General features: G+C 42.2%; 1 protein-coding gene and 1 pseudogene across 3 annotated transcripts in view; both read right to left on the bottom strand.

Moving 5' to 3' along the window:
• Positions 1 to 1,123: 1,123 nt before the first annotated feature.
• On the bottom strand, positions 1,124 to 3,528 carry LOC112221563 (annotated as a pseudogene).
• A 16,931-nt stretch (positions 3,529 to 20,459) lies between these two features.
• LOC112222173 (protein kinase C-binding protein 1) overlaps positions 20,460 to 27,718 on the bottom strand; it is a 33,212-nt gene continuing 25,953 nt past the window's right edge. For all 3 annotated transcript variants that reach the window (XM_024384836.2, XM_024384837.2, XM_024384838.2), the window contains 2 exons: positions 27,262 to 27,501; positions 20,460 to 22,071 (listed from right to left, as the gene is read on the bottom strand). In XM_024384836.2, the coding sequence (XP_024240604.1) occupies positions 21,890 to 22,071; positions 27,262 to 27,501 (422 nt within the window). In that variant the 3' untranslated portion in view covers positions 20,460 to 21,889. The remainder of the gene's footprint in view (positions 22,072 to 27,261; positions 27,502 to 27,718) is intronic.

Here is a 27,718-nt window from a genome sequence, read left to right as displayed (position 1 = left end):
TATTATCGCTTGCACAGTGCTCCTTGGGATGTTTAAAGCTTGGGAAATCTTTTTGTATCCAAATCCGGCTTTAAACTTCTTCACAACAGTATCTCGGACCTGCCTGGTGTGTTCCTTGTTCTTCATGATGCTCTCTGCGCATTTAACGGACCTCTGAGACTATCACAGTGCAGGTGAATTTATACGGAGACTTGATTACACACAGGTGGATTGTATTTATCATCATTAGTCATTTAGGTCAACATTGGATCATTCAGAGATCCTCACTGAACTTCTGGAGAGAGTTTGCTGCACTGAAAGTAAAGGGGCTGAATAATTTTGCACGCCCAATTTTTCAGTTTTTGATTTGTTAAAAAAGTTTGAAATATCCAATAAATGTCGTTCCACTTCGTGATTGTGTCCCACTTGTTGTTGATTCTTCACAAAAAAATACAGTTGTATATCTTTATGTTTGAAGCCTGAAATGTGGCAAAAGGTCGCAAAGTTCAAGGGGGCCGAATACTTTCGCAAGGCACTGTATGTACCTAAATGTTCAAAATCCATAATATTTATGATTATTTATTTGAATTACGTGCCCTCAAATTTCACCGGAAGTTGTCAAAATAATCTAGAACTGATTTTTTCCCCAGCACAATATAGGTTCAGCAAATCCCATTATTGTTGTATCTTTAAATGTACATTCAGAGGTCATTCAATTCAATATGCATCAGTAAAGAAAAAGCAGTTTTGGTCTAAAGAGACTAAAAAGGGAAATACAGGAACTAACAGTATATTTTTTTATGAATACATCTCTTGATGCTCCTGGACACATCATCAGTGATGTAACCTGGAGTCATAGGGTGTTTCGGGTCTTACAACATCAGATACCCTCACCCAGGCGACTCAGCCGAGTTTGACCATACCCCAACTGGTGTCCAGGTGGCATTACGCTGCTTCCTATGGATCTCCTCTCTTGATCCAGAGCCATCTTAAAGCTTTTTCAGCTGCCTCGATGGTGTTACTGATGGCGCTCCTCCTCTCCGCTCTATTGACGCAGAGTGTGCTGTAGGCTCTACAGAGGGATTGACTAGCAAAACCCCTGCAGCCTACCACGATAGGCAAGCAACTAACCTTTCAACCCTGCTTACGACAGTCGATGACCAGTCCCCCATACTTGGCCCTTCTCCTCTCGTATGCCTCCTTCAAGACGATCTTCCAGAGGGACTTTTAGCTCCAGAATAATGATGGTCTTCCTGGACTCTGAGACCAGGGTTATGTCTGGTCTCAGGGTTGCCTTGACAATGTGCTGCAGGAACATGAGCAGCTTCTCCAGGTCTGTTGTCAGCTGCCAGTTCTGAGGAGAAGCCTGCTGGTGGTTCAGATTTTGAGCCTGGCTGCTCTCCAGCTCGAACGAAAGTGGTCTTCTGACAGGTGGGCCAAGCTTGCTTACTCTTGTCAAATCCTGTGCAGATTGTTTCTGCTATTGTCTTGAGAACCTGGTCATGGCGCCAGTTGGTAGTGTCGTACCGGGAGGTTGAGATGGTTCCCAGACCAGCTCTTCCCAGGGTCACTGCTACCACAAGGACACTGTGGCACAACTGAGACTCAGCTTGCAGCACGGCTTCCTCTGCTTTCAATTTCTTCCCTGTCTTAACAACTACCCCCGCTTGGGCCACTTTTGGGTCACTCAACTCCCTGTATTGCCTCACTTCCCTCGCCTGAGAGTCCTTGAACTCCTCTTCCAGGGACTTCAGGGGCAGCCTCAGATGGGGACTTCGTAGATGAGCAGAGGCCAGAGTATCCCCTAGAGCAGGGGTGGGCAACTCCAGTCCTCAAGGGCCTGATTGGTGTCTCACTTTTTCTCCATCCCTAGCAAACACAGCTGATTAATCAAATTGCATTCTAAACTGTGAAACCAATCAGGCCCTCGAGGACTGGAATTGCCCACCCCTGCCCTAGATAAAGCCATGCTGATGCATGCACGCCTTGAACTTGTCTGGAAGTCCTGACCGGTCAGCATGCTCTCCAACTCTTGACAGGTGGCCTGGATTGATGTTGTGTCTTTCAGGCTACTGTTGAACACCTTGCCAAGGCTCTTCACTGGCTTTTCCAGGATGGTGGGGATCAGTGTTCCTGCTATAATGAAGCAGAATCTATCTATGTCCTTGGCCTTCTTCAACACCATTCACCTCGAATTTGTTGGCTTGAAGCTCATTCTCGCCCATCCAATCAGCTTTTTCAACCCTTGCTGAATCCACCTGCTTCCTGGCACTGACTTTGTGGTGACTGCCAGGTCGTCCATAAAAGCTCTGATTGGTGGTTGTTGCACCCCAGATTTGGTTCAGAGGCTTCAGCTTCAGCAGACTTCATAATCATGTTCATCGCCAGGGCAAACAGGATCACAGAGATGGTGCAGCCTGTGATGATTCCCACTTCCAGTCTGTGCCACTCTGATGTTGCTGACCGTGATGAGACTCTCATGCTGAACCTGTCATAGTAGTCCAGGATGAGATCTGCCACTTGGTCTGGGACATGGTGTTTTATCATTGCCAGCTTGTGAGGGATCGATCCGTAGGCATTGGCAAGGTCAAGCCAGAACACTGCCAAGTCACCCTTGTTCTATCGTGCTTCTTTGATGAGCTGGGTCAACACACCTGGTACTTTTGCAATGTCTCCCTTTTGGACAGATGTATCGATGTAGTCATTCTTAGAGAGGAAGTCTGCCAGCCACCTGGCTACAATGCTGAAGAAAATCTTCCCTTCGACACTTAGCAAGGAGATGATCCTGAATTGGTTGATTCTCTCTGAATCTTCTTGCTTCGGGATCCAAACTCTTTCGGAGAATCTCAACTGCTGTGCAACCTTGCCTCTCCTCCAGAGGACCTTAAGGATCTTCCCGAGTAACAGAGGACAGTACTTGTAGACCTTGTACGGGACTCCGCTTGGTCCAGGAGCTGAGCTAGACCTTGCCCTCTTCACAACGTCCTGTACCTCTTTCAGAAATAGCTCCCTGTTGTCGAACTCTGTGACTGGTACTAGTGGGTGTATCAAGATATTGCACTGCCCCATCTCCTGCTCCTTGTCGGGGTCACTGTATGTGCTCTGGATGTGCTAGTCAATCTCCTCTTTGGAACAAACCAAGTTCCCACTGCGCTACTGTCCTAGTAGCTGCTTTGTGAAACCAAAGGGATTGGCTATAAAGGCAGTTCACATCTTGGCTCTTTCTTTCCACCGTCTTCTATGCCATTCAGCCCTACGCATAGTCAATATCTTCTTTCTCAAGATGCTCCGTAGCTCTGCCAAGGGTGGCCGTTGCTCATCACTGGCCTCCTTGTGCTGTTTCTTGAGGATATTCAGTTCCTGCCTGATCTTGTGGATTTTCGCAGCTCTCTGGTTCATGGTGTACAGTGTTCTAACAGGCCTCTGCTCCACTGTGCCAAACCTTTCCTCTGATAGGCTGACTAAGATTGTCATCATACTTTGTAGCCTCCTGTCTGCACCTTCCTTTTCTGTTGCTTCCAGCACCTTGTCTGCATCCTCGTCAAACTGTTGCCACACTGTTGTCTTGCAGGTTTGCGGCCATTTGATTCAAACCTTCTCCGATGGTCTTCCAGGAGGGTCTTGTTGCGACACATGGAGGCTCCGGGCTCTTTGGTGTGACTCTGGGCCTGGCTCCTCCTGCGTCTCACCAGGTTCGCTACCTGTGTGTTGTGTCGCTACTACCTCCTCTAGACATTTAATCTAAAATTTATTAATTGTAAGGCCTCTGGCATTCTTGCAGACCTTTCCAAACACACATATTCCATGGTCGTATTCAGTTGTCCGTTTCAATGCATCATTAGCCTTCGGTTCGTCAGATTGGGGAACTCATTCTCCCTCCTCTCAGGCTCCCATGGGGATATGTTTCCATGTGTCGATCTGTAGCTTAGTTTGCGTCTCCTCCGCACGGAGGAAGTGGTTTTGTTTGCCAACCCTCCCTGCCCCGGTTGCAGTCTTTCCAAGCTGTCCACAGTACAGGTAGATTGCAATAAAAACGGTACGATAGAGGCACAAAACAAGCTAGAGGAAAAGCAAAAAGAACTGGAGGACCGACCATATTCAAGAACAATCTAATGTAATAAATTACAAAAATAAAGCAAACTAGATGGAGTATGTCGAAAAATGCATCACATTTTTCCTTAATAATCTTCAACACAGGAAAGCCACCAAAAATAATGGGTAGAAACTCACTACTAAAGACAGTCATTTAGGACTCTCCAACTTATTTTAAAAAAAGAGGAAGCTAAATATTTTAAGCAGATGTTTTCTTTTCAGTCTCTCCCACTGAATGATGATTACAGTAAGGATTTTATTTCCTAATAAATAAATGAATGAGTTAACAAATCCCTAAAAAGATCAGTGCGAAGGCCAAATTACAGAGAAATAACTTTGAGGCTATTAAATCCTTTCAGTCTGGAAAAACTCCAAGGCTTCATGGTATACCGGTAAAGGTACAGTATATCAACTATTTTTTTGATGTACTCAAAGCTCAATTTTTAGGTTGCTTTAACTAGTCTGTCAGGTACTCAGCAAGAAGGTCTGATTTCACTGTTCCTAAAAATCAAATCAAATCAAATCAAATTGTATTTGTCACATACACATGGTTAGCAGATGTTAATGCGAGTGTAGCGAAATGCTTGTGCTTCTAGTTCCGACAATGCAGTAATAACCAACAAGTAATCTAACTAACAATTCCAAAACTACTGTCTTATACACAGTGTAAGGGGATAAAGAATATGTACATAAGGATATATGAATGAGTGATGGTACAGAGCAGCATAGGCAAGATACAGTAGATGATATCGAGTACAGTATATACATATGAGATGAGTATGTAAACAAAGTGGCATAGTTAAAGTGGCTAGTGATACATGTATTACATAAGGATGCAGTCGATGATATAGAGTACAGTATATACGTATGCATATGAGATTAATAATGTAGGGTATGTAAACATTATATAAGGTAGCATTGTTTAAAGTGGCTAGTGATATATTTACATCATTTCCCATCAATTCCCATTATTAAAGTGGCTAGAGTTGAGTCAGTGTCAGTGTCAGTGTGTTGGCAGCAGCCACTCAATGTTAGTGGTGGCTGTTTAACAGTCTGATGGTCTTGAGATAGAAGCTGTTTTTCAGTCTCTCGGTCCCAGCTTTGATGCACCTGTACTGACCTCGCCTTCTGGATGATAGCGGGGTGAACAGGCAGTGGCTCGGGTGGTTGATGTCCTTGATGATCTTTATGGCCTTCCTGTAACATCGGGTGGTGTAGGTGTCCTGGAGGGCAGGTAGTTTGCCCCCGGTGATACGTTGTGCAGACCTCACTACCCTCTGGAGAGCCTTACGGTTGTGGGCGGAGCAGTTGCCGTACCAGGCGGTGATACAGCCCGCCAGGATGCTCTCGATTGTGCATCTGTAGAAGTTTGTGAGCGCTTTTGGTGACAAGCTGAATTTCTTCAACCTCCTGAGGTTGAAGAGGCGCTGCTGCGCCTTCTTCACGATGCTGTCTGTGTGAGTGGACCAATTCAGTTTGTCTGTGATGTGTATGCCGAGGAACTTAAAACTTGCTACCCTCTCCACTACTGTTCCATCGATGTGGATAGGGTGGTGTTCCCTCTGCTGTTTCCTGAAGTCCACAATCATCTCCTTAGTTTTGGTGACGTTGAGTGTGAGGTTATTTTCATGACACCACACTCCGAGGGCCCTCACCTCCTCCCTGTAGGCCGTCTCGTCGTTGTTGATAATCAAGCCTACCACTGATGTGTCGTCTGCAAACTTGATGATTGAGTTGGAGGCGTGCATGGCCACGCAGTCGTGGGTGAACAGGGAGTACAGGAGAGGGCTCAGAACGCACCCTTGTGGGGCCCCAGTGTTGAGGATCAGCGGGGAGGAGATGTTGTTGCCTACCCTCACCACCTGGGGGCGGCCCGTCAGGAAGTCCAGTACCCAGTTGCACAGGGCGGGGTCGAGACCCAGGGTCTCGAGCTTGATGACGAGCTTGGAGGGTACTATGGTGTTGAATGCCGAGCTGTAGTCGATGAACAGCATTCTCACATAGGTATTCCTCTTGTCCAGATGGGTTAGGGCAGTGTGCAGTGTGGTTGAGATTGCATCGTCTGTGGACCTATTTGGGCGGTAAGCAAATTGGAGTGGGTCTAGGGTGTCAGGTAGGGTGGAGGTGATATGGTCCTTGACTAGTCTCTCAAAGCACTTCATGATGACGGATGTGAGTGCTACGGGGCGGTAGTCGTTTAGCTCAGTTACCTTAGCTTTCTTGGGAACAGGAACAATGGTGGCCCTCTTGAAGCATGTGGAAACAGCAGACTGGTATAGGGATTGATTGAATATGTCCGTAAACACACCGGCCAGCTGGTCTGCGCATGCTCTGAGGGCGCGGCTGGGGATGCCGTCTGGGCCTGCAACCTTGCGAGGGTTAACACGTTTAAATGTCTTACTCACCTCGGCTGCAGTGAAGGAGAGACCGCATGTTTTCATTGCAGGCCGTGTCAGTGGCACTGTATTGTCCTCAAAGCGGGCAAAAAAAATATTTAGTCTGCCTGGGAGCAAGACATCCTGGTCCGTGACTGGGCTGGATTTCTTCCTGTAGTCCGTGATTGACTGTAGACCCTGCCACATGCCTCTTGTGTCTGAGCCGTTGAATTGAGATTCTACTTTGTCTCTGTACTGATGCTTAGCTTGTTTAATAGCCTTGCGGAGGGAATAGCTGCACTGTTTGTATTCAGTCATGTTACCAGACACCTTGCCCTGATTAAAAGCAGTGGTTCGCGCTTTCAGTTTCACACGAATGCTGCCATCAATCCACGGTTTCTGGTTAGGGAATGTTTTAATCGTTGCTATGGGAACGACATCTTCAATGCACGTTCTAATGAACTCGCACACCGAATCAGCGTATTCGTCAATGTTGTTATCTGACGCAATACGAAACATCTCCCAGTCCACGTGATGGAAGCAGTCTTGGAGTGTGGAGTCAGCTTGGTCAGACCAGCGTTGAACAGACCTCAGCGTGGGAGCCTCTTGTTTTAGTTTCTGTCTGTAGGCAGGGATCAACAAAATGGAGTCGTGGTCAGCTTTTCCGAAAGGGGGGCGGGGCAGGGCCTTATATGCGTCGCGGAAGTTAGAGTAACAATGATCCAAGGTCTTTCCACCCCTGGTTGCGCAATCGATATGCTGATAAAATTTAGGGAGTCTTGTTTTCAGATTAGCCTTGTTAAAATCCCCAGCTCCAATGAATGCAGCCTCCGGATAAATCGTTTCCAGTTTGCAGAGAGTTAAATAAAGTTCATTCAGAGCCATCGATGTGTCTGCTTGGGGGGATATATACGGCTGTGATTATAATCGAAGAGAATTCTCTTGGTAGATAATGCGGTCTACATTTGATTGTGAGGAATTCTAAATCAGGTGAACAGAAGGATTTGAGTTCCTGTATGTTTCTTTCATCACACCATGTCACGTTAGTCATAAGGCATACGCCCCCGCCCCTCTTCTTACCAGAAAGATGTTTGTTTCTGTCGGCGCGATGCGTGGAGAAACCCGCTGGCTGCACAGCCTCGGATAGCGTCTCTCCAGTGAGCCATGTTTCCGTGAAGCAAAGAACGTTACAGTCTCTGATGTCCCTCTGGAATGCTACCCTTGCTCGGATTTCATCAACCTTGTTGTCAAGAGACTGGACATTGGCAAGAAGAATGCTAGGGAGTGGTGCACGGTGTGCCCGTCTCCGGAGTCTGACCAGAAGACCGCCTCGTTTCCCTCTTTTTCGGAGTCGTTTTTTTGGGTCGCTGCATGGAATCCACTCCGTTGTCCTGTTTGTAAGGCAGAACACAGGATCCGCGTCGCAAAAAAACATATTCTTGGTCGTACTGATGGTGAGTTGACGCAAGAACTTGTCTGGCCTCTGGATTAAAACCCAATTATGGCGTGCACCATATTACGTATTGTATCTTTAAAATATACAACTTTTACATTACCCTGCAGTTTACCTATAAAATGGGCTGATGATAAGGTGTCCATGCAGTGCCTTAACATCTTATGGCTGGGGGCAGTATTGAGTAGCTTGGATGAATAAGGTGCCCAGAGTAAATTGCCTTCTACTCAGTCTCAGAAGCTAAGATATGCATATTATTAGTATATTTGGATAGAAAACACTCTAAAGTTTCTAAAACTGTTTGAATGATGTCTGTGAGTATAACAGAACTCATATGGCAGGCAAAAACCTGAGAACAAATCCAACCAGGAAGTGGGAAATCTGAGGTTTGTAGTTTTTCAACTCTTGTCCTATCGAATACACAGTGGGATATTGGTCATATTGCACTTCCTATGGCTTCCACTAGATGTCAACAGTCTTTAGAACCTTTTTTGATGCTTCTACTGTGAAGTGGGGCCGAATGAGAGGGGAATGAGTCAGGGCTCTGGCAGAGTGCCATGAGCTGACCATGCTCGTTCACGTGAGAGCGAGCTCTGTTCCATTGCATTTCTACAGATAAAGGAATTCTCCAGCTGGAACATTATTGAAGATTTATGTTAAGAAAGTATTCACAACCCTTTACTTTTTCCACATTTTGTTGTTACAGCCTGAATTTAAAATGTATACAATTTTGATTTTGTGTCACTGATCTACATACAATACCCCATCATGGTCAAAGTGAATTTGTGTTGTTGTTGAAATGTCTTGAGTCCATTCTGTGTTCAATAATAGTAGTTAACATGATTTTTTAACAATGACCACATCTCTGTAGACCACACACAATTATCTGTAAGACCCATTAATTGAGGAGGGAATTTCAAGCACAGATTCAACCACAAAGAGAGGTTTTTCAAGGCCTCGTAAAGAAGGTAGGTGTAAAAAATATATATAAAAAAATAAACCTTAATATCCCTTTGAGCATGGTGAAGTTATTAATTAGACTTTGGATGGTGAAACAATACAGCCAGTCACTACAAAGATACAGGCGTCCTTCCTAACTCACTAGCCGGAGAGGAAGGAAATTGCTCAGGGATTTCACCATGAGGCCAAAGGTGATTTTAAAACAGTTACAGAGTTGAATGGTTGTGATATGAGAAAACTGAGAATGGATCAACAACATTGTAGATACCTTACAATATTAACCTTAATCACAATTTGAAAAGATGACACCTGTACATAATATAAATACTCCAAAACATGCAACCTGTTTGTAACAAGGCACTTAAGTAATACTGTAAAAAATGTGGCAAAGAAATTAACTTTTTGTCCTGAATACAAAGCACTATGTTGGGGGTAAATCCAACACAACACATCTGTGAGGACCGATGCTGGAGACGAGAAGCAAGTACAGGGAGTGAACATTTAATGGAAAACGGACATCAAACAAAACAAGAACAGCGTCTGGACAGGGGGAACAAAATTACCTTACGACAATAATGCTGACACGGGGAACAAAACTGAGGAACAGACAGATATAGAGAAGGCGGTCAACAACGTAAAGGAGTCCAGGTGAGTCCAATGATCGCTGATGCGTGTAATTATGGTGACATGAGTGCGTAATGAAGGGCCCTCAAGCGCCAGATAGGGGGAGCGGGAGCAGGCGTGACAGTACCTCACCATCTAGGGGCGCCACCCGGCATCCCATCGGAGCAAGCCTGACGGGCCGGCCGAGGCATGACAGATATGGAGGGGGCGGTCAACAACGTAAAGGAGTCCAGGTGAGTCCAATGAGTGCTGATGCGTGTAATTATGGTGATATGTGTGCGTAATGAAGGGCCCTCAAGCACCAGATAGGGGGAGTGGGAGCAGGCGTGACAGTACCTCACCATCTAGGGGCGCCACCCGGCGTCCCACCTGGGCGAGCCTGACGGGCCGGCCAAGGCATGGGCGCTGGACAAGCCGGCTGAGGTATATAAGCCCGACGAGCCGGCTGAGGCGTGGGAGCCCGACGGGCCGGCTGAGGAGTGAGAGCCCGACGGGCCGGCTGAGGAGTGGGAGCCCTACGGGTCGGCTGAGGCGTGGGAGCCCAACGAGCCAGCTGAGGCATGACATGGGATGGGAGCCTGCCGAGCCAACCGAAGCAAGGAAACCTCTCGAGCCAGCTAAGGCGTGGAAGCCCTACGAGCCAGCTGAGGCACCCCTGGTTCCATCGGTGGTGGCACCCGGACCCAACGTCACCACCAACAACAAAAAACAAGAAATCTCTGATGCTTCAAATAGTGGTGTCAGCATTCTGTGAGGACCAATGCTGGAGACGAGAAGCAAGTATTTGTTACTTTTATTTCTTACTTTTTTTGGTATTTTTCTTAAAACTGTATTGTTGCTTAAGGGCTTGTAAGTGAGCATTTCACTGTAATACACCTGTTGTATTTGGTGCATGTGACAAATTAAATTTGAAGTACAGGGAGTGAACATTTAATGGAGAACGGACATCAAACTAAACAAGAACAGCGTCTGGACAGGGGGAACTAAACAACATTACAACAATAATGCTGACTCAAGGAACAAAACTGAGGATCAGACAGGTATAGAGGGGACAATCAACAACAAGGAGTCCAGGGGAGTCCAATGAGCGCTGATGCGTGTAATGATGGTGACAAAAATGCGTAATGAAGGGCAGCCTGACAGCCTCGAACGCCAGAAAGGGGGAGTGGAAGCAGGTGTGACAACATCACTGAGTACCACTCTTCATATTTTCAGGCATGGTAGTGGCTGCATCATGTTATGGGTATGCTTCTCATCGGCAAGGACTAGGGAGTTTTTTAGGATGAAAAGAAGGAGACAGCACAGACAAAATACTACAGGAAAAACTGGTTTAATCTTCTTTCCAACAGACACTGGGAGACAAATTCACCTTTCAGCAGGACAATGACCTACATCACAAGGCCAAATCTACACTGGAGTTGCCTACCAAGATGACTTTGAATGTTCTTTAGTGGCCTAGTTGCAGTTTTGACACGGCTTGAAAATCTATAGCAAGACTTGAAAATTGCTTTCTAGCAATGATCAACAAACAACATGACAGAGCTTGAACAATTTAAAAAATAATAATGGTCAAATATTGTACAATCCAGATGTGCAAAGCTCTTGGACTTACCCCAAAAGACAAAGCTTTTATAGCTGCCAAAGGTGTTTCTAGCATGTATTGTCTCAGGGGGGTGAATTCAAATCAAATCAAATTAAACTTTAATTGTCACATGTCCCGAATACAACAAGTGTAGACTTTACCATGAAATGTTTACTTACGAGTCCTTAAAACAACAGTGTAGTTCACAAATAGATAAGAACATATTTACCAAGTAGACTAAAAAAAAGTTTTTTTTTTTTTAAGTAGCACAATAAGAATAACAATAATAACGAGGCTATATACAAGGGGCACCGGTACCGAGTCAGTGTGCGGGGGTACAGGTTAGTTGAAGTAATTTATACATGTAGGTGGGGGTGAAAAGTGCAAATCAATCCCAGAACAACAGCATAGGACCTTGTGAAGATGCTGGAGGACTGCTGATGCTGAAGCCACTGCTCCAAAACCGTCATTAAAAAAAGCCAGACTACGGTTTGCTGCATATGGGGACAAAGATCATACGTTTCGGAGAAATGTCCTCTGGTCTGATGAAACAAAACTAGAACTGTTTGGCCATAATGACCATCGTTACATTTGGAGGAAAAATGGGGAGGCTTGTAAGCCGAAGAACACCATCCAAACCGTGAAGCACGGGGGTGGCAGCATCATGTTGTGGGGGTGCTTTGCTGAAAGAAGGACTGGTGAACTTCACAAAATAAAAGGCATCATGAGGCAGGAAAATTATGTGGATATATTGAAGCAACATCTCAAGACATCAGTCAGGAAGTTAAAACTTGGTCGCAAATGGATCTTCCAAATGAACAATGACCCCAAGCATACTTCCAAAGTTGTGGCAAAATGGCTTAAAGACAACAAAGTCAAGGTATTGTAGTGGCCAGCACAATGCCCTGACCTCAATCCTATAGAAAATGTGTGGGCAGAACTGAAAAAGTGTGTGCAAGCAAGGAGGTCTACAAACCTGACCTGGAATGGGCCAAAATTCACCCAACTTATTGTGGGAAGCTTGTGGAAGGCTACCCAAAACGTTTGACCAAAGTTAAAGAATTTAAAGGCAATGCTACCAAATACTAATGGAGTGTATGTAAACTTCTGACCCAGTGGGAATGTGATGAAAGAAATAAAAGCTGAAATAAATCCTTCTCTTTACTATTATTCTGACATTTCACATTCTTAAAATAAAGTAGTGATCCTTAATTGCCCATAGACAGGGAATATTTACTTGGATTAAATGTCAGGAATTGTGAAAAACTGAGTTTAAAAGTATTTGGCTAAGGTGTATGTAAACTTCTGACTTCAATTATATGTGATAAGGAGGTGAAGATTTCCCAGTTAGCTGACGATACAACCCTGTTTTTGAGAAATGAAAATCAGGTTCCAGTAACCCTACATACACTAGAGCAATTCTCTCAAGTGTCATGTTTGGTTTTGAATATTTCAAAATGTGAAATTTTACCACTTAAAGCACTTTTAGCACTTAAAGACACAGTGAGTCCTGACATTTCTGTCAACGATGTTGTAACCTACTCAAAACTACCCGAAATACTAATGAAATTAAAGATATTAATGTCAATCCCTTAATTAAATCTATAGAAAATACATTTTATTCATGGTTGGCAAGAGATGTATCTCTTCAGGGTAGAGTTCTCCTGTTAAAGGCAGAGGGTTTATTCAAACTTCTTATCTTGTTATATCTTTAGAGATTCCCAAGTTTACGTGTACCACTCTCGACAAATTATTATTCCATTTAATTTGGAAAAATAAGCCACAAAAGATCAGAAAGAATGTTATTACCAACAAGATTTGTGATGGTGGTGTAAATGTTTTAGATTTTACACTGTTTAATCAGACTACAAAAGTGAACTTGATGAAGAAGTATCTAAAAAAAACTACTGTTTATTTTCCAGAAAATTGTGGGGCTTATTTTTTTACTCCAATGCCCTTATGCTGTGGTTAAAATTCCTGTTAAATTTGCAACATTTTCAAAAACAAGCTCTAATGTGCTGGTCCTTGAGCACAACTTCTCTCCATATAAATATTTTACTTGGAATAACGGTGATATTAGATATAGAAATAAAACCTTTTTTTCCATTTTTAGTTTTCCAATAACATCTTTGGTTAGTCAACTTATAAATGATAATGGTAATCTTAATATGTACAATGAATTATTAGCCAAATATAGCTTTGTTATGTTGTGTAAGGAATATGACATTTTAAAGAAAGCTATTCCCAATGGAATCTTTACTTTACTGAAGGATCGATCAAGCTTTTCATTATATGCACTAAGTTGTGTAGAAATGAATGGCATCAATATATTAGACATTTAAGAACAATTTAGTCAGAGACATTACAAACAGGAAGTTTACCCCTGCTGCAAGTTTCCAATGGGCATCATCATTTTATGTGAAATGACGGCATGGGTGGACTAATTAACATAAATATTTGTTAACTAATAAAGTAGGAAAAGTCTCTTTCAAGATCCTTCACAGATGTTATCCTTGTAATAGTCTTATTTCTAAATATGTAATTAATGTTGAAAATTAATGCAGCTTTTGTGATTGTTTGCATAGTGAAATATTTTGGACTGTTAGGAAAATATATATTAGTGATAAGATGGGTAAACCTATAAGCATTAACATCTTTGGTAGTGGCTGCCAATAAATGGTGAATTTGTTTATTTTATTGGGAAAAATGTTCATCCATAAAATTAATTTCATGGGGGGGGAAAAATGTTTCAATACAATATTACATAACATCTCTAAAATAAAGAAAAAGCTAATTATCAAAGAAGTGTCTACAGTATTTGTGACCGACCGGCTCGATTTGGTCTTATGCAGCAACATTTGAAACAGTGTTTTTTACATTGGATAAAATTAGAGACGCAACAGAGCTAGAAAATGGTATATCATACACCACAACAATGGGAAAGTAATTCTGCTTTGAAAGTTTAATAACTTTTGAGAAAATGGCACTTAAATGTTTTGGTAAACCTACTGAAGAGCTATTCTTTGTCTACACCCATTCAGCATCTTTTACACCCTCTTAAGCCTTATCCCCACCCATTTCTTTAAGGATTCACATGTGAGCCCATGTACTAAACAACCAAAGCTTTCAAGTCTAAAGGCTGGTTTATACTACGTCTATTGACAGTTGTCGCAGTGACATCATAAACATTCTATTGTCGTCAGACATCAAAGTTGTCGTTGTCGTTATGAAAAAGTATAATCACAAAAACTATTGCCTGCATGACATCGGCAGCACTGGTGTTCCAAAATAGCATAACTAGTGTATTTCAACACCAATAAACCCACCCATTTAAAAATTATTTTAGTTTATGTCAATCTAGCAAACCAGGTAACTAAAAGCAACTTTCTAAACAATGTTTCAGTTCGCTTCTAGCTTGTTAGCCAGCTAGCTAATGTTAAGTTAGCTGGCTAGCCAGTTCAAATAATGACAATATTATATAGCTGACAACGTCTTCACTTTAGCTCATTTGTCATCATTATTACGGAAAAATAAACTCACAACAAGATCATTATTTACAAGTTAAGGGCGAGCCAATTACAGAAAATAGCTTACGGTTGTGAAAGGTGTGACAAAATAAAAGCAAGGCATTCTACCAGAGAATTTTAGAACCTGGACACTGTCTCGTTGGCCTAACGTTATAACCTAATTTGAACCACATTGTTAGCCCACAAAATGTTATGTGTTATTACATACAGCCGGGAAGAACTTTTGGGTATCAGAACGGCGGTAACTCACCAGTATTACCAGAGAGACATCAGGGATTGTAAACATACACTGTTTCATGGAAACATGGCTCTCCCGGCATATACTGTCGGAGTCGGACCAGCCATCTGGATTCTCAGTCTTTTGTGTCGACAGGAATAAAAATCTCTCCAGGAAGAAGAATGGGGGGTGTATGTTTCATGATTAACGACTCATGGTGTAATTGTAATAACATACAGAAACTCAACTCCTCAACTCAACCCGAACTAGAATACCTCACAATCTAATGCCGACCGTATTATCTCCCAAGAGAATTCTCTTCGGTTATTGTCACAGCTGTGTATATCCCCCCTCAAGCCGATACTATGACGGCCCTCAAGGAACTTCACACAAGCATTTCGCTACACCCGCAATATCATCTGCTAAACACGTGTATGTGACAAATAAAATGTGATTTTATTTAATCCCAACTCATAATGTTACTACCCTGCATGAATCTTCAGGTTAGCTAGCCAACCAGGTTCAACGTTAGCAAGCTAGCTAACATTAGGCTATAACTAGCAATGCAAATGGCTCTGAGATACAAATAATATTACTACACAGATCATACACGTAACGTTAACTAGCGAGACAGCCAGCTAACGTTAGCTAGCTAGCGAACAGTATGCTTTAACTTTAAATGAAAACGTCTTTCTGACAAAATTAGAAACTTACTATATCTGAAAATGTCCAAATGTATCAAAATGTAATTTTTTTGTGTCTCTCTGGATTTATTGTATTTTGGGGGGTATTTTGTTATGTTTGATATTTGTATATTGTTTTGTACAATGTTCGAGCAATGCATCATTTTATTTTCTCACAAAAAACGAGTAATTTACCAGTTGAAGGGCCGTTCAACTGAATTGTTTCCTGTCATATGTGGTAAATACCACCTTCCCACTTGGTTATGAACGAGTTGTTATTATCAATGAAAATACATTTATTCAAAAATACAAGGTAGACCGGAAGAGGCAAGTCTGTCAGACCATTCTAGCCAATGAGAGAACACATGCATAATGGTTTCCACTAGTTACCACAGCCACAAAGTAAAAAATAATCAACCTTCATCATAACAAAAATGTGCCTTTTGGTTTAATTTAAGGTGTGGGTTAGGAATAAGGTTAGCATTGTGGTTACGGTTTGGTTAGGTTTAAAATCACATTTTAAGAAGATACGTTGTAGACTTCTACAGGGTTTATGACTTTGTGGCTGTGGGAACTAGTGACGACCAGGCACGTTTTTTCTCAAAGTTGCCGGTATATCATGTGTCCTACTTATATCGCACAACACCGATATTAAGTGTTTTTTCTCAAAGTTACCGGTATGTCATGTGTCCTACTTATATCAGTACACTCGTAACAACCTAATCATTACGAAACTTCTACTCGATCAAATAATCCACACGTAGCAAATAAGCCATTACATTTTTTGTTAACCAAATTCGACACTGTCTCATTGACCTCCATACAAAAAGTATTCGCTTGGTGAGCGGAAAAAACGCTTCATATTTATACATCCAGTGAAATATCGGTCTTATTGTTCTATTTGTGGCATAGAGCTAGGACTCATCTTTGTATCTGCCATTATAGGGTCTGTGATACCATGGTCAGCGCCATAGAGCAGTGAGGAGGAGGAGGAGCTCTGCGTGTCCGGAAGTAATTTAGCCATTCATTGTAGTCATTGTGCTCTGTAGAGTTGCTATTTTCAAAAGTTTTCATGTGTCAATTAACTCGTGACATTCCTGGATTACTCATTATATTAATCAAGTTTAATTTAATCAACAGATAAGACAGTCCGTTGAAAAAATATAGTCTAGAGTAGCCTCAACAGCAATCTGTAGGGTAGTGGCCATGGTGTAGCCAGGGGACATCTAGTTTCCGTCCTCCTCTGGGTACATTGACTTCAATACAAAACCTACAACGCACATGGTTCTCACACCCTTCCATAGACTTAAACAGTAATTATGACAACTTCCAGAGGATGTCCTCCAACCAATCAGAGCTCTTGCAGCATGAACTGACATATTGTTCATGCAATCAAAGGATCAGAGAATGAATAGTACTGAAAGCAGAAGCTAGAGCTAGCTAGCACTGCAGTGCATACAATGTGGTGAGTAGTTGACAAAGAGAGAGACAATAGTTTAACAGTTTTTAACCAATTATTTTATTTTAAAATGCAGCTAGCTAGTTTAGCCTACTCAAACACCTGGCTCAAACAGAGGAATGCTATGTTAGCTAGCTGGCTATGGCTATCCAACACTGGAATTATTTCAAGTCAAGGTAAGCTTTTATAAATGTATTGCTACCGGGGCCTGCCGGTGTAACTGCTAAACTGACTGCATGATTGTGGCGAGTTTACTAATGCATTGATTCTAGTAGCTATGTTGACTATAATGTTAGGTAATATGGTGACAACGATGTAGGCTTTGTGTAGCAGTTAGCGTTATGATATAAAGGTTTGGCTTGGAAAGTTTTTTTTGCCTGGTCACATACAGCTGATGTGTTGTGTACTGAAGTCCACAAGCGAAGGGAAAAGGTGAGAGGAGAGCGTATAGATGTGAGAAGGAATTATACAACGAGCAAACTGATCATGCTGTTTATATGTGGCTGCTATGAAAGTGAACTGTGTTTGCATGTGATCAGGGGTGTATTCATTCTGCCGATTCTGTTTTTTTTCCTTCTAAAAATGGAAGCAAACAGAACAAAATGGGGATAAACATACCAGAATTTGTCCAATAGAAACTCTCGTTTGCAACTGTTGGACTAATGATTACACCCCAGATCAGCTAGATGCAGGCAAGAGTGTGCAAGGCGGTTTTGAATGTGTCACTGTTTGTCACCTTGATTACTCAAAAATATATTTCGACCTGTGCACCCACATCATAGGCTAGGTTGTAGCAACCTCATGATGGGTATAGGGAAAATTTGAATATCATGTAGTAGCCTAAACCTAACAATGTTACATTGAGCTGGGTGAATGGAATATGAATGACAGCCATCCAACAGTCATCCAATGTGCTGTAATAGAAATAAGGCCATGCTCATAAATAAAAAATTGTCCTCCCTCATCTTAAACGTTACCGACCGACCACCACTGCTGTGTACTAGCAGTGTTGGCAAAATCACTACATATCCCACAGAGCCAAGCGGGGTGAGGCTGCCCGTTGTCACAGTTCCAAGACCAGTCAGTCCAAGACCAGCTAACACTACACCAATAATTCAGAGACTGAAACAAATAAATCCGATTACTTATATTTAAGTGGAGAAATTTTAAAAACCATCCCCGAACACAGCTATAACTGTCAATAGTAAAACAAAGCTTACAACGTTTGAGTGAAACCTGAATACCAAAAATGGTAAAGTTGCTTCCTGACATGGAAGATTCCTCCTCACCACTCTGAGGTGATCTCCATTTTAAAGTAGTACATTTTCTTCTTCATTGGCTGATTTGCTCCCAATTCAAAGGAATCTCCACCCAGTTGACTACTTTCAAATGATGAAAGCCCTCAGTGGCAATGTCCATGCCAAACGGGTTATATGCATGATGAGTCGTCTTTATGGTGAAAGGTGCTTCTACATAAAGCCTTTTGGAAGTATAGCTACAAAAATTCAAGTAACCACAAAAGCTGCCTTCTGTGCTCAAACAATAGCCTACCAATAAGTAGTCCTCCTTCCTAACCTTTGTGGACTTAATCATTTATATATACACACACATATGCATATATATATACATACATAGTGGGGCAAAAAAGTATTTAGTCAGCCACCAATTGTGCAAGTTCTCCCACTTAAAAAGATGAGGCCTGTAATTTCATCATAGGTACACTTCAACTATGACAGGCAAAATAAGAAAAAGAAAATCCCAGAAAATCACATTGTAGGATTTTTAATGAATTTATTTGCAAAATATGGTGGAAAATAAGTATTTGGTCAGTAACAAAAGTTTCTCAATACTTTGTTATATACCCTTTGTTGGCAATGACAGAGGTCAAACGTTTTCTGTAAGTCTTCACAAGGTTTTCACACACTGTTGCTGGTATTTTGGCCCATTCCTCCATGCAGATCTCCTTTAGAGCAATGATGTTTTGGGGCTGTTGCTGGGCAACACAGACTTTCAACTCCCTCCAAATATGTTCTATGGGGTTGAGATCTAGAGACTGGCTAGGCCACTCCAGGACCTTGAAATGCTTCTTATGAAGCCACTCCTTCGTTGCCCGGGCGGTGTGTTTGGGATCATTGTCATGCTGAAAGACCCAGCCACGTTTCATCTTCAATGCCCTTGCTGATGGAAGGAGGTTTTCACTCAAAATCTCACGATACATGGCCCCATTCATTCTTTCCTTTACACGGATCAGTCGTCCTGGTCCCTTTGCAGAAAAACAGCCCCAAAGCATGATGTTTCCACCCCCATGCTCCACAGTAGGTATGGTGTTCTTTGGATGCAACTCAGCATTCTTTGTCCTCCAAACACGACGAGTTGAGTTTTTACCAAAAAGTTCTATTTTGGTTTCATCTGACCATATGACATTCTCCCAATCTTCTTCTGGATCATCCAAATGCTCTCTAGCAAACTTCAGACGGGCCAGGACATGTACTGGCTTAAGCAGGGGGACATGTCTGGCACTGCAGGATTTAAGTCCCTGGCGGAGTAGTGTGTTACTGATGGTAGGCTTTGTTACTTTGGTCCCAGCTCTCTGCAGGTCATTCACTAGGTCCCCCCGTGTGGTTCTGGGATTTTTGCTCACTGTTCTTGTGATCATTTTGACCCGACGGGGGTGAGATCTTGCGTGGAGCCCCAGATCGAGGGAGATTATCAGTGGTCTTGTATGTCTTCCATTTCCTAATAATTGCTCCCACAGTTGATTTCTTTAAATCAAGCTGCTTACCTATTGCAGATTCAGTCTTCCCAGCCTGGTGCAGGTCTACAATTTTGTTTCTGATGTCCTTTGACAGCTCTTTGGTCTTGGCCATAGTGGAGTTTGGAGTGTGACTGTTTGAGGTTGTGGACAGGTGCTTTTATACTGATAACAAGTTCAAACAGGTGCCATTAATACACGTAACAAGTGGACAGAGGAGCCTCTTAAAGAAGAAGTTACAGGTCTGTGAGAGCCAGAAATCTTGCTTGTTTGTAGGTGACCAAATACTTATTTTCCACCATATTTTGCAAATTAATTAATTAAAAATCCTACAATGTGATTTTCTGGATTTTCTTTTCTTATTTGGTCTGTCATAGTTGAAGTGTACCTATGATGAAAATTACAGGCCTCTCATCTTTTTAAGTGGGAGAACTTGCACAATTGGTGGCTGACTAAATACTTTTTTGCCCCACTGTACACACACACACACACACACACACACACACATCAAAATAACTTATAAATGCCTCATGAGCTAAATTCAATTGTCGTACCACCATCAGAACCCAAAATATAAGCTTGTTTTACTCCAATGTTTGTAAACAATAAAATTGAAAACAAACGCTGTATAGCCTAGTTTTGAATTTGAGCACACCAACAAATGCTACTTAGCTAAACCATTAAACATTGTTACCAGTAGGACAGCAGGTGGCAATAAAGCCCACTTATTCCATGAAAGCACTTTCACAAGACAGGTTGGTCAGACCTGTTTTAATTGTTTTCTTTAAGACATTAACAATCCATTTACTGTATGTACAATATGTAAACAAGAGCACGTGAGACAAAAAAGGGGACAAATAAACATGCTCAGTATAATAATAACTTTTGTAGTTTCTTTTACCCTCCAACACGCTTTATCATAGTGCGAAGTAACCACAACAACGAAGGTAGATGCGAGAAATAGATCTGACAGAGTCCGAACAGAGGGTCCTAGTGACATTCATAGGAAGTCTTATAATGCATTTTCAAATACAACTGTTTTCCAGAGTCGAGCTGTTTCAAGACATTTGGAACATTCACAAACAGTGCTATAAAAAAGAGAACCTCATATGCTTGTTGTAAGCACTATAAATATTGTCCATGTGTCTTCTTACAAAAACATTGTACAGTTTTAGCCATTGTTTTTTTTTTTTATACATCACAGTTGGTTAAATTCTATGTAAACACTGAGTTACTATATAATGAGTATGAACCAATAATGCAGACACACAGGGGGAGAGATTGATAACTTAATGACAATTTACTAAATTATGAAATATTTTAAACTGTATTGACAATGTAGAATTTATATTTTAAATCTGTTGGGTGTCCCAAAAATGGCTGGCACAATAATGTGCCGTTTCACTTCCGTTGGCAAATAACTATGAAGACTTGGGGTATATTTTAAAGAGCAGCATCACAGTTTAAGATTGTCTAAAGGAAAATTCCACCCAAATGATGCAATACGCAGCATCATACTGGCTGTATTTCTGTATTTTAACATTTACATATCTTAAACTTGATTGCTGACATGCAATTCATTTTGGGACTATATAAACCATGGGCTAATGAAACAAATACCAAAAGATAGTTTTTGGGTGGAGTTTTCCTTTAAGAGTGCTGTCAGAATACAGAAAACTTTGATGTCTGATCTTTTGATGGGCTCTCCTGTAGATACCTATATCGTTAAGGTAGGTGGTAAGAGGGACATCAAATGGGGATGAAAGGAGGAGAGAGGTAATGAAAATGTATTACATCCAGATGAAATACAGTCACAAGGACAAAGTAAGTAACTCCTTCAGTCTAGGGCACAGACTTTGAGGAGGATGAAAGATGGCTTGAAATGTCAGATCACGAAGCAGACATTGAACAAATCGAGACGGGACAAGCCAGCTGAATCACAGAGGAGCAGGCCTTCATGCAAAGAGTGTCCATGGCATTTAAAAGCCCTGAGCCTGACTAGGAGAGGTTGTTTGGTGGTTTAATTGCCTCTGTGGTCATACTGAGATTCGGTCGACATTCCCAGATTAGTTGGTCGCAGAGAGATTTGGTCTATTGTACATATCCTCTAGTCCCTTTCCGACAGATACATACATTTAACAGAATGTAGGATTGTAGAGTAAAAATGTGTGAGTGCAGTGTAGTGGTTAGGGCACAGTAACAGAGGCCCTGTCCTTGCACTTGTCCACGCTGCAGGTAGGAGAGGAGCCTTTGTCTGTGGGGGCAGATGCTGTACCAGAGGGGGGCTGGTCGCTGGAAGAGGGACCTGGTGGTTTGGCTGAGGGGTCAGAGGTTGACTCCACCTCTGGTTCCTGTTGAGAAGCTGTTGCTGTCAGAACAGAGGGAGGAGGACATGATACAAGTTTAGATAATAAAATACAGAGAAAGACGTTGTGTATGTTTTTTTTTGTGCGAGAGCAGGGACTTTTCTGCCATTGTAATCCTTGGGTGGGCCGCCTGAGTTTATTCGGGTCACGTAAGTCCAAAATTGTATATATTTTTTTAAATATATTTTCCGGGATGGAAAAATGAATCTATATATTTGTGACTATAATCATCTTTGAGAACTAACAATTAGTGATGCACCGATATAACATTTTTGGCCGATACCGATATCCAATATTTTCCTTGCCAAAAAAAAACGATAGCGATACATTTTTTTAGCGGCCTTTAAAGCATTCTAGTACAGTTAAATACTTAAAAACACACACATGGATGCAGCGATCTACACTGCATCTCAGTGCAAGAGGCGTCACTACAGTCCCTGGTTAGAATCCAGGCTGTATCACATCCGGCCGTCCCATAGGGCGGCACACAATTGGCCCAGCGTCATCCGGGTTTGGCCGGGGTAGGACGCCATTGTAAATAATAATTTGTTCTTAAATTAACTGACTTACCTAGTTAAATAAAGGTTGCACACACACACTGACCAAAAAGTTATTTTGTTGGCATTTACGTATGTCCCCATTACCAGTAAAACATCATCAAAACCTATTTTTTTCACTTACTTGCTGTGTTGTTAAGTTGTTAATTTGTTCAGTCGTTTCATTCTCAACCAGGATTTCTATGAAAACACCGTTTGGGTCTTTGCGTGTCAAAACAAATACACTATTTAACACTATTTGACGTGTCAAATAAGTTTGTTGACCAAACAGGACCTGAATATGACTGCACGTCACATAATAATTTAATGCATTTTTTACGTAGTTATTACACATTGATTACACTGACTCATATTTCATATGTCACAAGGATTCATCAATACGTATGCTATGATGCTGGTAAAGTTGTCACGCGCACCTACAGTGTTGGTCATTAAAAAAAAGCTAATGAATACGAAAAATGTTCTTCCCCAAAAACATAGCAAAACGACAATCTGTTTCAGTAGTTATAGTTAGGTGTCATCATCTAAAATTACCCTAATTTATAAGACAGTTCATATTTGATTAATGGTGGTCGGACCCATCTATGTGAAGCTAGTCACAATAAGGACTTCGCAGTTAGATTCAAAATAAAAGGCATATTTCTACTATTTGTATTTATTTGCTTCACTGTCAATGTCATACCTCTATTTTGAAGGCAAACCGCAAATTCCACTATTGTGCCTAATCCTTATTGTGGCTAGCTTCACAACACACCACCCGGTCCGGTCGAGCCTCACTAGCCAGATGAAGCTAGCTGGCTGCTTATAACGTTAGCTTTGGGCAACAGGGTTCAGTAGCTGGCTAGCTATTTATTTTCATGAACTGAAGTTCAATTTCAATAGGCAAACAACAAGTGACAACCTAGCAAATACTTACTCACAAGGATTCCTAAATCATTGCTAAGAGTAATGAAAATGACTGCAGTTTCTACTGGTCATTGTTTTGAGGCTGGTTGTATTGGTGCTAGCTAGGTACCAAGCTAAAGCTAGCTACCCCAGAAGTTGAGGTCGAACAAATGATGCTTTATTACCAACGCGGTATTGTAAACACATCGTTCATGGTCGGTGTTTGCTGACTTTGTTATACAGCTTTGACAGTGCTACTGTATATTTTTGACACACAAATATACATACTATGGAACTCCGTTTGGGTGTCGTGAAGCTAATAGCAGTGACACGATTACTGTGTAACTTCGGCAGGGCAACATCTGAAAAATAGCACACTTGGTAGTGTTAACCGGTGCTCAACCAGTAGGCAAAAACCAACATCACCCACGGCAGAAAACAGTTGATTGACAAGGGCAATGAATTTCATTATCTTGGCTTTAATGGATTTCGCCTTTGAGTTGTATTGCTGAAATGTTATTACTCTTTCAAATGACTGCTTGACTTGTTGACTGCTCGATCCACACAGCAGACATTGTGAGCTTGTTTAGGAATGCTGTGTTGCACGTATAGCGCAACATTTTTACGTGGCATCATTACATCATGTACCTTCATTATATAGGTATGCACGTCAGCTTTGACATCGGTTTTGCAAATCGGGCGTTAAACTAAACATCAGCCGATACTTATGTTGCTATTTTTTAGCTAATATCGTCCAATTACAATATGTTAACTGATATATCGTGCATCTTTCTCTACTGACAATCACCTAAATAAAAACTAGACAGTCAGGCAGAATTAAATTCCCAAAACAATGAATTTAATAAATTCAGCAAAAAAAGAAACGTCCCTTTTTCAGGACCCTGTCTTTCAAAGACAATTTGTAAAAATCCAAATAACTTCACAGATCTTCATTGTAAAAGGTTTAAACACTGTTTCACATGCTTGTTCAATGAACCATAAACAATTAATGAACATGCACCTGTGGAACGGTCGTTAATAGCCTACCGTCTGTAAGCTGTTAGTGTCTTAAGGTCACAGTTATGAAAACTTAGGACACTAAAGAGGCCGTTCTACTGTCTCTGAAAAACACCAAAAGAAAGATGTCCAGGGTCCCTGCTCATCTGCGTGAATGTGCCTGAGGCATGCTGCAAGGAGGCACGAGGACTGCAGATGTGGCTTGGGCAATAAATTGCAATGTCCGTACTATGAGACGCCTAAAACAGCGCTACAGGGATCGTTACATCTGAACATCACACCTGCAGGACAGGTACAGGATGGCAACAACAACTGACCGAGTTACACCAGGAACGCACAATCCCTCCATCAGTGCTGTCAACAATAGGCTGAGAGAGGCTGGACTGAGGGCTTGTAGGCCTATGGTAAGGCAGGTCATCACCAGCAACAACGTCGCCTATGGGCACAAACCCACCGTCGCTGGACCAGACAGGACTGGCATCACCAGGTGTGGTGGTCGGATTCGCGTTTATCGTCGAAGGAATGAGCATTACACAGAGGCCTGTACTCTGGAGCGGGATCGATTTGGAGGTGGAGGGTCCGTCATGGTCTGGGGCGGTTTGTCACAGCATCATCGGACTGAGCTTGTTGTCATTGCAGGCAATCTCAACGCTGTGTGTTACAGGGAAGACATCCTTCTCTCTCATATGGTACCCTTCCTGCAGGCTCATCCTGACATGACTCTCCAGCATGACAATGCCACCAGTCATACTGCTCGTTCTGTGTGTGATTTCCTGCAAGACAGGAATGTCAGTGTTCTGCCACGGCCAGCGAAGAGTCCGGATCTCAATCCCATTGAGCACGTCTAGGACCTGTTGGATCGAAGGTTGAGGGCTAGGGCCATTCCCCCCAGAAATGTCTGGGAACTTGCAGGTACCTTGGTGGAAGAGTGGGGTAACATCTCACAGCAAGAACTGGCAAATATGAGGAGGAGATGCACTACAGTACTTAAGAGGCTCCTCTGTCCTCCACTCGTTACCTGTATTAATGACACCTGTTTGAACTTGTTATCAGTATAAAAGACACCTGGCCACAACCTGAAACAGTCACACTCCAAACTCCACTATGGCCAAGACCAAAGAGCTGTCAAAGGACACCAGAAACAAAATTGTAGACCTGCACCAGGCTGGGAAGACTGAATCTGCAATAGGTAAGCAGCTTGATTTGAAGAAATCAACTGTGGGAGCAATTATTAGGAAATGGAAGACATACAAGACCACTGATAATCTCCCTCGATCTGGGACTCCACGCAAGATCTCACCCCGTGGGGTCAAAATGATCACAAGAACGGTGAGCAAAAATCCCAGAATCACACGGGGGGACCTAGTGAATGACCTGCAGAGAGCTGGGACCAAAGTAACAAAGCCTACCATCGGTAACACACTACGCCGCCAGGGACTCAAATCCTGCAGTGCCAGACGTGTCCCCCTGCTTAAGCCAGTACATGTCCAGGCCCGTCTGAAGTTTGCTAGAGAGCATTTGGATGATCCAGAAGAAGATTGGGAGCATGTCATATGGTCAGATGAAACCAAATAGAACTTTTTGGTAAAAACTCAACTCGTCGTGTTTGGAGGACAAAGAATGCTGAGTTGCATCCAAAGAACACCATACCTACTGTGAAGCATGGGGGTGGAAACATCATGCTTTGGGGCTGTTTTTCTGCAAAGGGACCAGGACTACTGATCCGTGTAAAGGAAAGAATGAATGGGGCCATGTATTGTGAGATTTTGAGTAAAAACCTCCTTCCATCAGCAAGGGCATTGAAGATGAAACGTGGCTGGGTCTTTCAGCATGACAATGATCCCAAACACACCGCCCGGGCAACGAAGGAGTGGCTTCGTAAGAAGCATTTCAAGGTCCTGGAGTGGCCTAGCCAGTCTCCAGATCTCAACCCCATAGAAAGTCTTTGGAGGGAGTTGAAAGTCCGTGTTGCCCAGCAACAGCCCCAAAACATCACTGCTCTAGAGGAGATCTGCATGGAGGAATGGGCCAAAATACCAGCAACAGTGTGTGAAAACCTTGTGAAGACTTACAGAAAACGTTTGACCTCTGTCATTGCCAACAAAGGGTATATAACAAAGTATTGATATAAACTTTTGTTATTGACTAAATACTTATTTTCCACCATAATTTGCTAATAAATTCATTAAAAATCCTACAATGTGATTTTCGGGATTTTTTTTTCTCATTTTGTCTGTCATAGTTGAAGTGTACCTATGATGAAAATTACAGGCCTCTCATCTTTTTAAGTGGGAGAACTTGCACAATTGGTGGCTGACTAAATACTTTTTTGCCCCACTGTATGTTAAGTTTGCTGAAAATAAACGCAGTTGACAGTGAGAGGACGTTTCTTTTTTTGCTGAGTTTAGTATTCATTTAGTTATCATGTTTGAGCAAAATAACACTGCATTATCCATGTAAAAATGCATAGAATTGCAGGAAACTAGCTTGAAAACTGCACAATTTCTTCTCAGCTCCATGCCAGCATATGTAGAACTGCAGGAAATTAGCTTTAAAACTGCAAAAAGAAATCTCAGCTCTTTGGAGAGATTTGTAAACGCCGATCAACTAAGCCCCTTTATAATCAAGAAGAAGAAACCCCTGAAGTGGGGTTTTTCAGAAATGTTGGAGCATAGGACATTTTTGGTGCAAATTACATCTTTTGTGTGTGTAATAACTCAATTATTATTTTACCTGACTGTGTGCAGGACTTCATGTGTTCTGGCCAGTGGGCTTGCTGGCAGGGGTAGTCACAGTAGCTGGTGTTCCAGCAGCAGTAGAAGATGGCCTCCTTCCTGCAGTTCGCACACCACTGCTTCTTCTTGGTCTCATCCACTGCCTGCAGTTTCTCCACCTCCATCTGCTTCTTCACCTCCGCCACCAGACGCTCCCTCTCCTGCTCCAGACTCTGCCTCATCTCTGCCATAGTCAGCTCTACAGGACATGACAGGACACATTTAGAAAATCTATGAATAGAATTCACTTGATATCAAATATAATGAAGGAATATGAATGTAACACATGGATAAAAATGTGTACTATGCATGTGTTTTATAAACTTCCTTCAACACATGCATTGAATGAGTATATTAGAAACACAGCTATAATGCACACACTTGCATTATTAAAATGTTAGAAACACAGATAAGAT

This window comes from Oncorhynchus tshawytscha, linkage group LG22 (assembly GCF_018296145.1).
Source record: "Oncorhynchus tshawytscha isolate Ot180627B linkage group LG22, Otsh_v2.0, whole genome shotgun sequence".
NCBI lineage: Eukaryota > Metazoa > Chordata > Actinopteri > Salmoniformes > Salmonidae > Oncorhynchus > Oncorhynchus tshawytscha.
Note: the sequence above shows the minus strand (reverse complement) of the source record. Positions and strands in the feature narration are given on the sequence as shown.